Source organism: Sebastes umbrosus, chromosome 10, assembly GCF_015220745.1.
Source record: "Sebastes umbrosus isolate fSebUmb1 chromosome 10, fSebUmb1.pri, whole genome shotgun sequence".
Taxonomy (NCBI): Eukaryota; Metazoa; Chordata; class Actinopteri; order Perciformes; family Sebastidae; genus Sebastes; species Sebastes umbrosus.
Window position 1 is genome coordinate 29,249,745 of NC_051278.1, and position 15,126 is coordinate 29,264,870.

At 42.3% G+C, this 15,126-nt stretch overlaps 1 protein-coding gene across 8 annotated transcripts in view; it reads left to right on the top strand.

Moving 5' to 3' along the window:
* The window catches only part of gbf1 (golgi brefeldin A resistant guanine nucleotide exchange factor 1), a 107,269-nt gene that overhangs the window by 68,235 nt on the left and 23,908 nt on the right, over positions 1-15,126 (top strand). For all 8 annotated transcript variants that reach the window (XR_005208671.1, XR_005208670.1, XM_037783351.1 and 5 more), the window contains 12 exons: positions 49-272; positions 1,508-1,676; positions 2,000-2,211; positions 4,176-4,274; positions 4,414-4,608; positions 4,853-5,045; positions 5,228-5,365; positions 6,685-6,773; positions 6,891-7,093; positions 7,889-8,012; positions 10,380-10,505; positions 13,813-13,895. Coding sequence is in view for 6 of the 8 variants with exons in the window: in XM_037783351.1 (XP_037639279.1) it covers positions 49-272; positions 1,508-1,676; positions 2,000-2,211; positions 4,176-4,274; positions 4,414-4,608; positions 4,853-5,045; positions 5,228-5,365; positions 6,685-6,773; positions 6,891-7,093; positions 7,889-8,012; positions 10,380-10,505; positions 13,813-13,895 (1,855 nt within the window). In the remaining 2 variants the exon portion in view is untranslated. The remainder of the gene's footprint in view (positions 1-48; positions 273-1,507; positions 1,677-1,999; positions 2,212-4,175; positions 4,275-4,413; positions 4,609-4,852; positions 5,046-5,227; positions 5,366-6,684; positions 6,774-6,890; positions 7,094-7,888; positions 8,013-10,379; positions 10,506-13,812; positions 13,896-15,126) is intronic.

The following is a 15,126-nucleotide window of genomic DNA, read 5'->3' on the forward strand; positions in this document are numbered from 1 at the left end:
TAAAAACACACCATCACACCATCGAATGACTGCATCTCTTCCCGTAAGGTGGCGTCCCGTTCATTGAGCAAGGCTTGTCTAGCCTACCAGCTTCAGACAGCGCTGCTTCGTCTGTTTCCAGCCCTACAACCACAGACAGTGGCCTGGACACATGTTCCAAAGCCACCTCCAGGGAAGACCTTTCTGACCTGGAACAATGTAACTCATCTTCAACCAGCCCTAGCACTACTGCCACGCTTCCTGGGACTGAGCCCGGCTCTCCGGATGCACAGGTAGGGCGGTTTGGAATATCAATAGGACGTTTTGTAGAGTTATTGTCTTTTAATGGTGACTCTGTGTGTGAACTTAAGCTACTCTAATGAGATCCTCCATCGTTTTTTTGGAGCTGGTATGTGCTTTAACTAGGGCTGGGACGATTCACCTACTATCACAATACTTGGGTGTCGATTCGATATGTGTTGGGATTTTTAAGTATTGCGATTTTTGTTAACTTTTTTAACACTAGACCATGGGAAAATGTTAAATCATGCTTTTCTAGGGACTTTTATTTTGAAAAATATCTAAATTAATACGGTAAAAATGTTTGATTTTCAGCATTTACTGTATGTAGTCAGAGATGTCCTGAAGTCATTGTCAGGCATTATTTATTAAATTTATTTTATAGGAATAAAGACATTTCCCTCACAAATAAGTGGTATTTTCTTTTTAATTTATAAGGGACATTTAATGTTTTATACTTCTGGTGAATATAATCCAATTAATCTTATTTCCATATATGTATTTCGTACAGTATATAAAGTTCCCTTTGTTAACACCTTATTTTGAAAACCGAACGTATATACTTCCTCTAACTTCTCCAAGGTGGTCTCTAGCTCTCCCGTCAGCTCCGTTCTCTTTATACATCCATGGTCGGCTCCATCGGGGCCGTTTGAATGCATTTAACATAAATGTCAGTATATGGGTGCTCTACAGTTGTAGCGTTGGCCCATTTGACCACGGCGATGAGAGCGACGGCCGGCTCGACCGCACGTTACCGCGATACGATAACGTTTCCTGTCCGTGACAGAGTTAGCATGCAGCTTTAGCCGTGATGTGTTATCTCTGTTTTTCCTGACAATGTGTGAAACCCAAAGTGTTTCCATCCTTTACTGGATGTGTAGTGTTTACCACGCTGAATTTAATATGTGAGGGTGCAGGTCGTATCCACGCAGACCCTCCGCCGTTTTCTGCTTTCTCGTTTTGGCTCCCTGCGGTTTGTTTTGGTTGACGGATACGGAACGGATATGACGTCACATTTACTCAGACTACAACAATAAAAGCGGTAACTTCATTTTACCTCCGTATAGACTCAAATGAAGCAAATATTTTGATTCTGGCATTGAAAAAAATTATTTCAAAATCGTAAAAAAATCGCGATGCATAGGTGAATCGATTTCCCCCCCCCCCCCGTCCCACCCCTAGCTTTAACTTTCATGATGATTTGTGTTCTGTTTCCATTTGCGTCTAGTATGAGGGCAGCCAGGTTGAACGAGCTCAGTCGGCCTCAGTGGAGTCCATCCCTGAGGTTCTAGAGGACAAAGACTCTGTTACAGAGCAGTCAGACAGCACCTCTATCCACGACATGGACTATGTCAACCCCCGAGGAGTGCGTTTCACACAGTCCACACAAAGAGACGGTAAGGATACTTAAACCTCTGATTTCTCTCTACTTTTTCACGTCACTTCTGTTTTTTTTTTGTATTGCTTCATGCCACTGTTCCCTGCATGAAAAGTGTCTCGTTACTCTTCATGGACAGTTTACCAACAAACAGTTGCTTCAGATAACCATGCAGCTCAAGAATCAGTGCATACATGTCGACTTTGAGAGCTCCACATTGCACATTAATGCTGTTTTCTTTACACACTGAGAACATTTTCTTTACTTGTCAGATAAAAATTCCTGTCTTTACAGGTCTGAAGTCCTTTCTTAACCTCCGTCCTCCTCTCGTCTCCCCTGTAGGAGCGTCCATCATCCCTTATGGCCTGCCATGTCTACGTGAGCTTTTTCGCTTCCTGATCTCACTGACCAACCCCCACGACCGCCACAACACTGACGCCATGATGCACATGGGCCTTCAGCTGCTGACTGTAGCACTTGAGGCGGCACACATTACAAACTACCAGTCTTTACTGGGACTGGTCAAAGATGAGCTCTGCAGACATCTCTTCCAGGTGAAGTAGAACGTAGAAACGAATGCTCCTAGTTGTTGTATGTACGCTATGTACCTGTGTTGTTTGTTGTCACATTGATACTGCTTGGATATTTTTTACGCAGTAGTGACAGTTGCTATGAAGACGACTGTTTTATTTTTTTACGAAAACTTTTTGAATCATTTTATCTGATTCAGGGAAAACGCTGGGGATGGGAATAGAGAACCGGTTCCCGTTAAGAACGGGTTCCTAGTTGTCTGATTCCTTGGCATCTCATGCCTTCGTGACTATCGATTCCTCTGTATTGATGCTTTCCCACAGTTACGCATGCACAATGACGCATACGCACGCTGTATCATCTTTCAAGTTTCTTTGGGACCGGAGCAATGGCAGAGAGAAAAAAAAAAAGCGCTCAAAAGCATGGTACTACTAAACCTGAGGGGGCGCACCCAATTTTTTCCCTGATAATGCGACACTGTGAACAACAAATCCTTGTTGAAATCAGCCAATCAGGAGGAGAGTTAGTAACGTTAGCTGTTAGCAGCCGGTGGGCAGCACAGTCCTGCTTGGTTAAAGGGACTGTTTGTAAGATTCAGAATTGCTTGTTAACAGCAACACCTGTGACCATTAAGTCAATGAAAGTCAGCGTCGGGCTCGCGCTTGCTCGGTCTAAATAGACATGAACGAGAATCGCTCAAAAAAGTGAGGCGACACACGTCAGCTAAAACCACAATATCACTCTATATTTCACCTGCTTGGCAGTAATGTTAGCTGACCAGACGGAGGTCTCTCCATGAATCAATGCTGATCCTAGTGTTGGCTTTTCCTGCTTCAGCCTCGCGACCAGGTGCCGGAGGAAGACACCGGCACCCGGTCAGAGACGATAACGCTTCTCGTTGCGGAGCCCCGTCACTGGTGCACAAACGTCCACTGTACATTTACTAGATATTCTCAGAGCTAAATTAACTCTTCTGCAGTGTGTAGTGTGCGCACATGCACGTGAGAGTGGGGCGAGAACGCGCGTGGTGTGTGAGTGAAGGCAAGCAAGCAGCGGAGCAGAGTACAGCAGAGACTCCGGCCCTGAAGGCCAACGCTACAGTCTCTCCCGCGTCCTCCGACCGCAGCCAACACTGTTTAACAGACGGGCTTCACTAGATATAACTTTGAGGTTTTGGTGCTTCCGTGTAATTTGTGTTGGAGTCTTGTCTGAACAGCGTAGCCACACGTGAGCGCGCACATGCGGGACACCGACCCAGGTGATTTATACGTGTAAGAAGTTACAAACAGTCCCTTTTAAATAACGGAGCTACTAACTTTAACGGAGGTGCCATTGAGTTATTATTATGAGGCGTTCGCGGTCTGCTCAGCAAAATGACTATTGGGTGAAGGTAAACTCTAACGTCATCACGATGTGTTCAAATGTAATCTCGTAAAATATAGTTTTCTGGCAAGAATCTTGAATAAATCAAGTTATTTGAAGGAGATGTTTTCACAGTAATATAAAATAGATAATAGAGAGGGATTTATGACCTGTTTAACATCCTAACACTAGCTCTAAGCAGCTTGCCAAGGTTTTTTGTTTTTTTTAAATCAAAGCAAATACTTAAATAATCATAATCATTTGAATTGTGTGTAATAACCACTATAGAGACAGTAGCAAAGTACAGTACAGAAGCCCCGGTGTAATTCAAACACTGTAATTTACCATGCATATAATGTTTTTGTGTAAAATATATCGAACATTGAATGACATCAGATCTAAAATGTTATTCCTTCATTTAGCGCAGAGATGTCAAAAGTGGCAGATACAATTTCTGAGTGGCAGACATAAAAAGCCACAGTGGCAGGAAGTGAAAAAAAGTGAATATCAGACCCTGTAACTGGCATCAAGAACAAAATCAGAAATAGTATTGGGAGAAAGCTTGACTGGTTTTCTATAATGATATTTGATGTGTCTTTTCTGAATCGTTGTGTCTGTGTTGTAGCTGCTGAGTGTGGACCGTATGAATCTATACGCTGCGTCCATACGAGCTTGCTTCCTGCTTTTTGAAAGCATGAGAGTACATCTTAAGTTTCAACTTGAGGTAACTGTTTTTTTTTATTCATCAAATGATCTATATGCTCTGCCATCTAAAGTGACTAATGCAATCCAAATTATATGGTAAAACTGATCCTGAGGACCTACTGTAATAATCATCACCATGTGTGCTGGATTGGCTGCAGATGTACCTAAAAAAGCTGATGGACATCATCACGTCAGAGAACATTAAGATGCCCTACGAGATGAAGGAGATGGCTCTGGAGGCGCTGGTCCAGCTGTGGAGGATTCCCAGCTTCGTCACTGAGCTGTACATCAACTACGACTGTGACTTCTACTTCTCCAATCTGTTTGAGGACCTCACCAAGCTGCTGTCCAAGGTAGCATCCCTATGGGATCACTTAAAGCATAGTAAACATCATGGCTTATTTGTTGTACATGAGACAGAGTCCTTGTTGGATGTCAAATAAAAGGTCAGGTCGAATAGCTTATTTTTTTACTTATATTATTTACCTAGTCTGGCTTTATAAACTGAGTTTAGCCTAGTTTTTGTTTTATGCCTCTCATGATTGTTTTATGTCAAATGAGTTTGAATGTTTAGTTTTTTTTCTCCCGTCGCTACAGAATGCATTCCCAGTGTCAGGGCAGCTCTACACCACCCACCTCCTGTCACTGGAAGCTCTGCTCACAGTGATTGACAGCACTGAGGCCCACTGCCAGGCCAAGGTGCTCAACAGCACTGCTCAACAAGACCAGTCAGAAACACTGCTGGCAGAGGGAGAAGATTCAGCCAACAACGGAACAGACGCGACAACTGGTATACGCACATCAAGCTATGACTTAATGACTGTTAGAATCTTTAAAAACGATGCTAAGATAAGATGCTAAAGATAATAAATAACAACACAAATGTCAGATATCAGTAGCTTCAGTGCAAAAATGCCAGTGTTGGCCTCGATAGTTTTTTACAACGGAACATATTTTCCTTTTTGTCTTCAGATCTTAATAGACTGGGCAGTACCAACGGTGTGAGTCTTCCACAAAATGAGAATGAACCAGTGTGTCCACCAACCAGTGGACATCTGATGGCAGAGAAGATGAGACTGGGTAGACAGGATCAAGGGGACAATGACACCGGTGAGACTTTGACCTCATACACAGTTTTACTTTAAATGATGTGCCCATGTGCCAGACTAGATATCGGTACCATCTGAGTGGCCAAAACCTTACCTGCACTAAACTGTTTAGAGGGTCAGTATGAGTAAATGAATATATGATAGCCTTTCCACAGGAGCAGCTTTTCATATTTATTGGACATTTTGTTATTTCCCCTCTGGGCGTCTTTGCATAATTTCCAAAAAGCACACAAATATCATATTAACAATGATATAATTTTGAACATAAGGCAACTAAAACATTTATAAAGGTTGTTCATTGTAATAAAAGCGTTTGAATCTGTATATATAAATGAAAAAAAAATGATGTCAAAGTATTTACATTTATTATTGGATAGTGAAAAATGTGTTTTCCCTCAAATCAGTATTTTGATATAATACTATTTGAAGATATTTTTGTAACACGTTATATTACGGTCATGTCTATAATGCATTATAAGCACATTCGTAAGACATTATAACGTATGTATAACACTTTATAAAACTTGTTATACATGTTTATAATCATTCATGACAACTTATAACAAGGTTTATAAAGTATTATATGTGTATATGTATTCATACATAGTGCTTTATAAGTTCAGCATTCATAATGCTTTATGCCTCCATGGCAACAGTGTTTGAAAGAAGAATCCTGGGTCACACAGCACATTAGAACTACTATAACTGTAGCCAGCTATAAAGTCACATAGGCTAAGTTCATATCATCAGAGCCAGCTATTCCATTAACATTCATCACATGTAATCTACATGTACGGTCACCATACGTTACAGACACATAAGCCATGTTCTCACAGAGACTATTGCTGTGCTAGGAGTCGGACCTATAGATATGACCTTAATATAAAGTGTTACCAATAGTTTTGTTCCCACAAACATGTTCAGTGATGCGTTCTAGTTTCAGCTTTTAACTTATGCTGTATTACATGAAACATGCTGAAGACTGAAGTAGACATACTGCACTAAAGTATACAGTATATATCTCAGCCCAAACAATTATGGGTGGCATGCAACAAACAATACATGAATTGAGTATTTAAAAGAATGAAATAAGCAATAAAATGGTCATATAACATATACACAAATGTGTTTCCTTCACTTTAAAGCAAAGAAAAAAACATATCAAAACATAATCTAGGGATGTCTAGAAATGACCCACCCAGATGGTACTGATACGTTACATTTTGGGTCTGGGCCCATGGACTGAAAGTCTTCCTTAGCGTTGGGATGGGAGCTGATATAAATTCAATATGATATATAAAATGAATTTCTTTCATCCAGCTGAGAAGAGAGCCCTGAAAAAGCCTGAACGTTTCTCGTCGTGTTTACCCGATTCCCAAGAGTTGCTAGAAATTAGAGCGAAGAAAAAGGTCAGTGGTTATTGATTGATCTAGATTTTTTTGTAACATTACAAATCCTCCACCAATTATAAACTCTGTTACTGTTACCCCCTTCAAACTCACCTTTTTTTTTTATCATGTTTCCAGCTGCTGATCACAGGCACAGAGCAGTTTAACCAGAAGCCCAAGAAAGGAATCCAGTTTCTGCAGGAGAAAGGCCTCCTCAGTAACCCCTTAGACAACAACCAGGTGGCCCAATGGCTCAGAGAAAACCCCCGACTGGACAAAAAGATGATCGGCGAGTACATCAGCGATCGCAAGAACATGGAGCTCCTGGACAGCTTCGTAAAGTAGGGAGAAATTCGAAGGCATATTGTGCATTTGTTGAACATATAATGTGATTTTATATAATCTTCTTTAAGGGTTTAGAGGTTTTGGTTCCCATGAAACATTGGTGGGCTTGATGTTATAGTTACTGTGAGGAACTTTTAATATTGGTATATATAATATATTGGTTATGAAACAATAAAAAAAAAAAATCAGTAAACAACACCATCGGTGAGAAGATTGACTATTTCTATGTAGTTGTTCTTATTGATCATCTGTGCCACCGGGTCCAATTCCACACAAAATCAGATGCAGGTTCACCAGAAACTCCTTCAGCTCAGACTCCAGCGGGGCCTCTGGCAGCGACCAGCCCACTGCGGGCAGAGCCGGCTCCGCTGCCGCCTTTGATCTGCAGTCGGAGCTCCGGCGGGAGGTGGAGAGGGCTGCGTCCGGCAGCAGCAGCGGCTCCTTTTCTGGTCAGGAGCAGAGCTTGGCCTCGCTGCTCCGCCGGTCCCCGCTGGGAGCCAACACCGACACCTCGCTGCTGGAGGCCCAGGCCGTATTGCTGGGCCCGCTGGAGAGGAAGGGAGGCACTGCAGAACCAGAACCAGAACTGGTTAGGGTACACTGTCAGACCCTGCTGCAGTAAAATGAGAGGTTTTCTAAAGGGACTCTGGTGCTCGGAAAAACTACCGCTTTTGTCCACTAAAATCAACACCGAATGAAAGTTCCTTGTAGTAACTTTAATAGTAAATAACGCTTAAAGTGTTAATTCAAACTTTTTAGGTTGTTCTAATAATGTGAATCTTTTCTTGCAGCACATTCACCTTCCAGGGGCTTCGTATTGATGAGGCCCTGCGGCTCTACCTGGAGGCCTTTAGACTACCTGGAGAGGCTCCTGTCATTCACAGACTCCTCGAAACCTTCACAGACATCTGGCATGTAAGGCATAATTTGCTGAACTTCTAAAAACTGTCTGAATGATTCATAATTTCAATGCATCAGCAGTATTTTGACATTCAGATTAATAGAGGACAAGGTTAGTAGCACAACATTCCAGAGCTGTTGATCTGATACTTGATACTTTTTGACCTATGTCAGACTTTCGTAATGGATCGGATTAATTTAGACTCGAGTTTAAAACTTGAGCTTTATGGACTAAAAAGTTGTGACACCCTTGCAAAAGCCAAAGCGGACAAATCTTGACTGACTGCAGCATAATCAGAATATGATTGGTGATATACAGGACCCAATCAAGAAGCTCCAACTAGAGCGACAACCACCAGCCAATTCACTTTCACATATTCAGGTTTCCAAGACTGAGCCCGAACAGAGGATTGTTATTTTGAAATGGAATTACTTTCGGTGAAGACTGCATTATAACCTGTTTGAGATTTGAAACCCAAAGTGTAGGACTGGGATGTGATTGAGGATTTGCCAGTGTCAACTTGTGACTTACAAACATACACGCGGAGATGTGGATTCAAGTCACAGGACTTGGCTTTGAGTCAGACTCAAGGCAAGACTTGCAACTCTACTGACAATGGATATACTCTGAATAAACCCATCAGCAGCCACAACTTCCAACTTTTGAGGCATTCCTAAAGAAATGCTAATTTGCATGTAGCATTAATGTTCTTTTCGCGGTTATGACTTTTCAACAATTTCCTAAAAAACAATGTATAGACTGATGGAAAAATATACCCCCTCAATCATCACTATGACCAACTAGAAGTGTGTGATGGTGCCTGTTTCTACAGAGACCCTGCAGCCCTCTGCCTGGATTATCTCTTTATGCCTCTTAATGCCTGGCCAGAGGCATTATGTTTTTGAGTTGTCTGTCCGTCTGGTCCATTCTTGTGAACGCAATATCTCAGAAACCTGGAGGAGGAAATTTCATCAAATCTGGCACAAACATCCACTTTGGACCCAAAGATGAACTAATTAGATATTGGTAGATAAAGGTCAAGGTCACAGTGACCTCACAAAACATGTTTTTGGCCATAACTCAAGAATTCATATGCTAACTATGACCATTTCACACAGTTGTCTAACAAGAATAAAATTATGAAGTGATGACATTTTGGACAGACATGGTTGTAAACTGACACTTGACTGGATGGTGGAGGCATACGACCGTGAGGCGCAAATTCTAGTTTGTTGATATTTTGCTGTGTTCTCGGCCTTTTCTGGGCATAAGCAAACAGCCTTTGTGCCCCGCATCCAATAACAGTGCACCACCATGAAACTATCAGAAAATACCTCTTTATTTCTCGGATTTACTGCTTTGTTCTCATTAACGCCGCTCCCTCTCTTCATTCACTCTATAGCTCCCTCCACCATCGCTGCTCTCTCTCTCCCTTCCTCGCTCATTGAGCCGAGGAGGAGGGGCCAACTTTGAATGCTTAGGGTTTACAAACAGCAACCGACAACTGTTACATATTATACTATTAAGCTAACATTAGCTAAGATGTAGCATTTAGCAATTAACTTTTGCAAACTTAAACTCAATGAGCCCTCAACAGTCAGTGTGGTAACGAAATCTTTGCATTCAGTATTTGGTTGCCCTAAATGTAACTCAACAACAATCCATGTTTTACCTGTTAGACATTATCGGTCATCGACGGGTGGCCAGCTTTAAAGTTAGCCTAGCCTTGCCCCTGTTTAGGACTCCAAACACAAAGTGAAAGACTTGGCCTCACTTTTGGCTCGTTGGACTTGAGTTGGGACTTCATAGCCAAGACTTGAGACTTCCTTGTGGCTTTCAAAACCATTACTTGTTTGTTCCACCTCTGAAAACTTGTGATTTGGTCCCACCTCCTATATACAACAAATTTTAAAACAGAACGCACGCACACACACACACACACACACACACACACACACACACACAGGATACAAGCGGACTTTTCCTTCATCAGATAATTCCATCGGTTGTAAAGGTGGTGAAAATATGAACCAATCACATGATTGACCCTCCGGGTTGTAGTAGGAGGATGACATATGTGTTAACACAGACACACACACACATACACAATGATGGGCAAACTCCACAGGGGAGAACATTTGACTTCTCAAAATAGCAGAAGGAGCCATGTGACCTGGAAACTATTTCTAATAATGTCCTTTTCTTAGGCTGACCACATACACACAAATAGTGGCCTTGAAAGAGTAGATGAGTCATTTTAGGCAGTGACTCTGTAAATGACTTTTCCACTCTACTGTATAGGCTAGTTAGCTGTTAAGTCTTAAGTCTTTGTTGGTGTGATGATGTACTGTTGATTGTGTCTTCTGTATGTGTGTTTGTAGAAAGTGAACGGCTCCCCTTTCATGACCAACGATGCAGGCTTTGCCTTGGCCTACGCCGTCATAATGCTCAACACTGACCAGCATAACCACAATGTCCGCAAGCAGAATATCCCCATGACTATAGAGGTGAGTGAGTTGTCCATGTAACCATGACGTTGCTTCTGGAAAGATCGGTGTTGAGTATTTCAAACGTCATGTTTTGTGGTTTGAGCAGCACAAATGAAATTCCATTCTCCATTTTGTTGCGGCCCAACTGTCAGAGGTGCTTCTTGTAAAACCTTGATACAAAAAGCCGAATAATCTGCTTGTTTCAAGTCTTGCAGGGAGAAAAGAGACAATGTTTGTGTGTGTGTGTTTGTGATTTGGGAAATTGACCCTTCGCTAAGCCCCTCCTTCCGCTGCTACTCTGTCAAGCTTTCGGAGCTACCATGGAACTACCATGGAGCTACCATGGAGCTACCATGGAAATACCATGGAAATATCATGGAGCTACCATGGAACTATCATGGAGCTACCATGGAACTATCATGGAGCTACCATGGAACTATCATGGAGCTACCATGGAACTACCATGGAGCTACCATGGAACTACCATGGAGCTACCATGGAACTACCATGGCGCTACCATGGAGCTACCATGGAGCTACCATGGCGCTACCATGGAGCTACCATGGCACTACCATGGAGCTACCTTGAAACTATCATGGAGCTACTATGGAGCTACCATGGAGCTACCATGGAACTATCATGGAACTATCATGGAGCTACAATGGAACTATCATGGAATTACCATGGACCTACTTTAGAGCTACCATTGAGCTATCATGGAGCTATTTTAGACCTACAACGGAGCTACTATAGAACTACCTTAGAGCTACTTTAGAGCTGCCATGGAGCTGTCATGGAACTACCATGGAGCTACCATGGAGCTATCATGGAGCTACCATGGAACTACCATGGAGCTATCATGGAGCTATCATGGAGCTATCATGGAGCTACCATGGAACTATCATGGAGCTACCATGGAACTATTATGGAGCTACCATGGAACTATCATGGAGCTACCATGGAACTATCATGGAGCTACCATGGAACTATCATGGAGCTACCATGGAACTATCGTGGAGCTACCATTGAACTACCATGGAGCTGTCATGGAATTACCATGGAGTTACCATAGAGCTACTTTAGAGCTACCATGGAGCTGCCATGGAGCTACTTTAGAGCTATCATGGAGCTACCATGGAGCTACTTTAGCCCTACCATGGAGCTACCATAGAACTACCATAGAGCTACTTTAGAGCTACCATGGAGCTGCCATGGAGCTACTTTAGAGCTATCATGGAGCTACCATGGAGCTACTTTAGCCCTACCATGGAGCTACCATAGAACTACCATAGAGCTACTTTAGAGCTACCATGGAGCTGCCATGGAGCTACTTTAGCCCTACCATGGAGCTACCATAGAACTACCATAGAGCTACTTTAGAGCTATCATGGAGCTGCCATGGAGCTACTTTAGAGCTATCATGGAGCTACCATGGAGCTACTTTAGCCCTACCATGGAGCTACCATAGAACTACCATAGAGCTACTTTAGAGCTGCCATGGAGCTGTCATGGAACTACCATGGAGCTACCATGGAGCTATCATGGAGCTACTTTAGAGCTACCATGGAGCTGCCATAGAGCTAACATGGAAAAGAGCCGGATAGTTGTCGGACTCTGATTGGAGCTGGCCGATGCTAGGCTATGATTTGGCCAGTCTGAATTCGAGGGACGGGACTTTCGTATTTCCATTTCTCATCATTTGGCCAATAAAAAATTCAGTGTGTCTTTGTCCTGCACAAACCAGAATGAAAACTTGAATGACACTAAGATGCACAACAAGGTAAAAAGAATGTACCTTTGTATTTAACAAATATTAGTTTGCAGATTTGTTTCAGAAAAGAAAAAAAAATATGTGCTGTATTCATATACAGTATGTATTTTGTACTCTCACTGGTCATGCCTCTGTGTCTGATGGTATGACATTCCTCTGTGGTGCAGCTTGGTGGCTCAGAAAAGCCAACAGCTGTAGGCAGTGGTGGTCCGTCTGAGAGGTGAACTCATCCTAAAGAGGCGGGGGAGGGAGGAGGTAGGGGTTAGCAGCCTCTCTCTGTCTCTCTCTTCATCTGCCGTCTCCGTCTCTGTTTTTTCTGTCTTTGATTGACAGCGGCTGAAGACTAAACAGAGTCTCTGGGCAACTTGTGAACAGTTTGTGGGTGGGCCACTCTCACTGACAAACAATAGCAAGCACTTGCTTTGCTCTCTCTCTCTCTCTCTCTCTCTCTCTCTCTCTCTCTCTCTCTCTCTCTCTCTCTCTCTCTGTCTTTTATATACACATACTTAGTAGAAATGATCTTTCTGGAGTCGAGTCATACCTCATCATACAGCTGCTGTTGTATGTTGTTTAAATTATCCCTACACATTCCCAAAAGGTCAGTTGCGGTTCGGTTCGGAAAGCTTGTTGACCTTCCAGGCTCAGACAACAGGCAGAGGCTTTCCACATAATAGTTTGGAGAGGGACAATAAAAGTGGCGCCTAGCACTTCAGTAACTTAGCAGCTTGCAATGTGTAGTATTCACCACAGCATGTGTTGGCATTGGGGGTTATTTTTGAAAACTAAGCCCAGCATCACTGTGTGTAAATCAGATCCTATTCCAAAGGATCTGACAATGAGATGACGTGTTCAGTGAGGTACAGGTGAGGTCTGTTGTATAATCTTCATTTTGTCCATAAAATAGAGCATGCTGCTTGATTCTGCAGCCTGTGTGTTGGCTAACTTTACCAGCGGCTGCTCTCTGATAGGGAGTGACTATATGTGCGAGGGTGACAGTGACAGTGTAATACTGCATGAGCATGATAGATAGAAATAGATAATAGAGTTCTGATCCTCGGTGGCGTCTTACCGGTCTCTGGCTCTCTGTGCCGGTGTTTATTTCTCTGTGTGTCCCTGCAGAGAAGCTCCTGTTTCCCCTCTTCTTACCTGCCAGTAGGACAAACCCCGGCGTCTAGTCGAGGCAAGCGAGCCTTGAGGTCGTCAGTCATCGCAGGGTGGTTATGTTTATTTACAGGAGGCTCTTGCCTCTAATCCTGTGTTTTCCTAACACTGCAACTAAAGCATATTAAGTAGCGAGTGTGTTTCCACACAAAGCCCTTTAATTGTTGGTTGCTGGATGCTCAGTTAACGAAGCACTGAATGCCAGAGGCTTGGGTGTCTGAGCTAAACTCCCATGGCGAGATGCACTGACTGACACGTTGGTGGTGGAAAAATGACCAACGTCCATTTTTTTTCCCAGAAGCATGGGAGGTGTTTGAATAAAGTTTCTACCAGGGAAAAAAAAGGCTTAATTATTATTCCACAGCTAACTGCTCTGTTTTTGTCTTTAAACAGCAATTCAAGAAAAATCTGAAGGGAGTGAATGGAAACAAAGACTTTGACCAGGACATGTTGGAGGATATCTACAATGCTATCAAGTAAGCTGCCACCACACAATATATATATATATATATATATATACTGTATATATGAAACCAGCAACTCTTCATATTGGAGAATCTGGAAGTGGATTTTGCTTTCTTTCAAAGGTCTTTTTATTGACAATTGTCAATAATGTAAAGGGAAAAGGATTTTGTTTTTCCTAACAACGCTCAACCGTGTCACAACACATCCATAAAGTCAAAATAATAGACAACAATACAGAGAAAATATCTATAATATACCTTAATAGTAACAGAAAAAGTAAGTTGAGAAATAACAGAAATAGAAAATTAATGAATAAGATAAAAAAGAAAGATGAATAAATAAATAGATTTCTTCAAAAAAATACATAAATAAATACATAGATAAATTAAATAATAACAATTAAAAACAGCTACTCAGAGATTACTGTAGTGGGTTTTATAAAAAATGTCAAGAAGGGACGCCACACTTGTAAATGTATTCTCTGTTCGCCGGGTAGCGTAACAGATTTTCTACAGATTCATACAAGTCTCTAATCCAGTGTGAGTGGGAACGGAGGTGGAGAATCCTTCCACTTCAGTAAGATAGCTTGTCGAGATAGTAAAGAAGTAAAAGCCAACAAGTTCAGTTTTGTTTTGGCAAAAGTCCAAGTCTGGATCAATGCCATAAATGGTGGTCTAAGGATTTGGCTGGATTTGGTGATGAAGGGGTTTCTGAAATAGTGTGAAAGACAGAATGATGTCCAAAACTAAAGAAGGACATGACGAGTACGTGTGTAAGGAGTGAGGCTGGGGTACACTTTTACATTTATCCCATGTAGGGTCCACATTAGGGTATGTTGGAGCTCATTTGGCTTTAGATATATGGATACGACGGACTACTTTAAGTTGCTAAAGTGCATGTCGAGCACACGTGGAAGAGGAGTGTACGGGATTGAGTCCTATGTGTCATACGTAAAAGTAGAAACTAAGCCCTGTTCCCCAGCTGTTCTTATAGCCGCCATTGTAGGGCAGTGCAATTTTGAAATAAGGTTGTAAAGGTTAGACATAATACTTTCTGATGTGGGGTTGACAGAGAGAGTATACATCAACAGGATTGACTGGAGGTTTATGAGGAAACAAGAATGGCACTCGGAGAGCGCAGACCTTCGCCCCCTCTCCGTTCAGCTTGCGTCATCATCCACGTATGATTTTGTTAATGTGTAGATCAGCTGTACGTAGCGGAGCATCGTAAAACATTTCATTC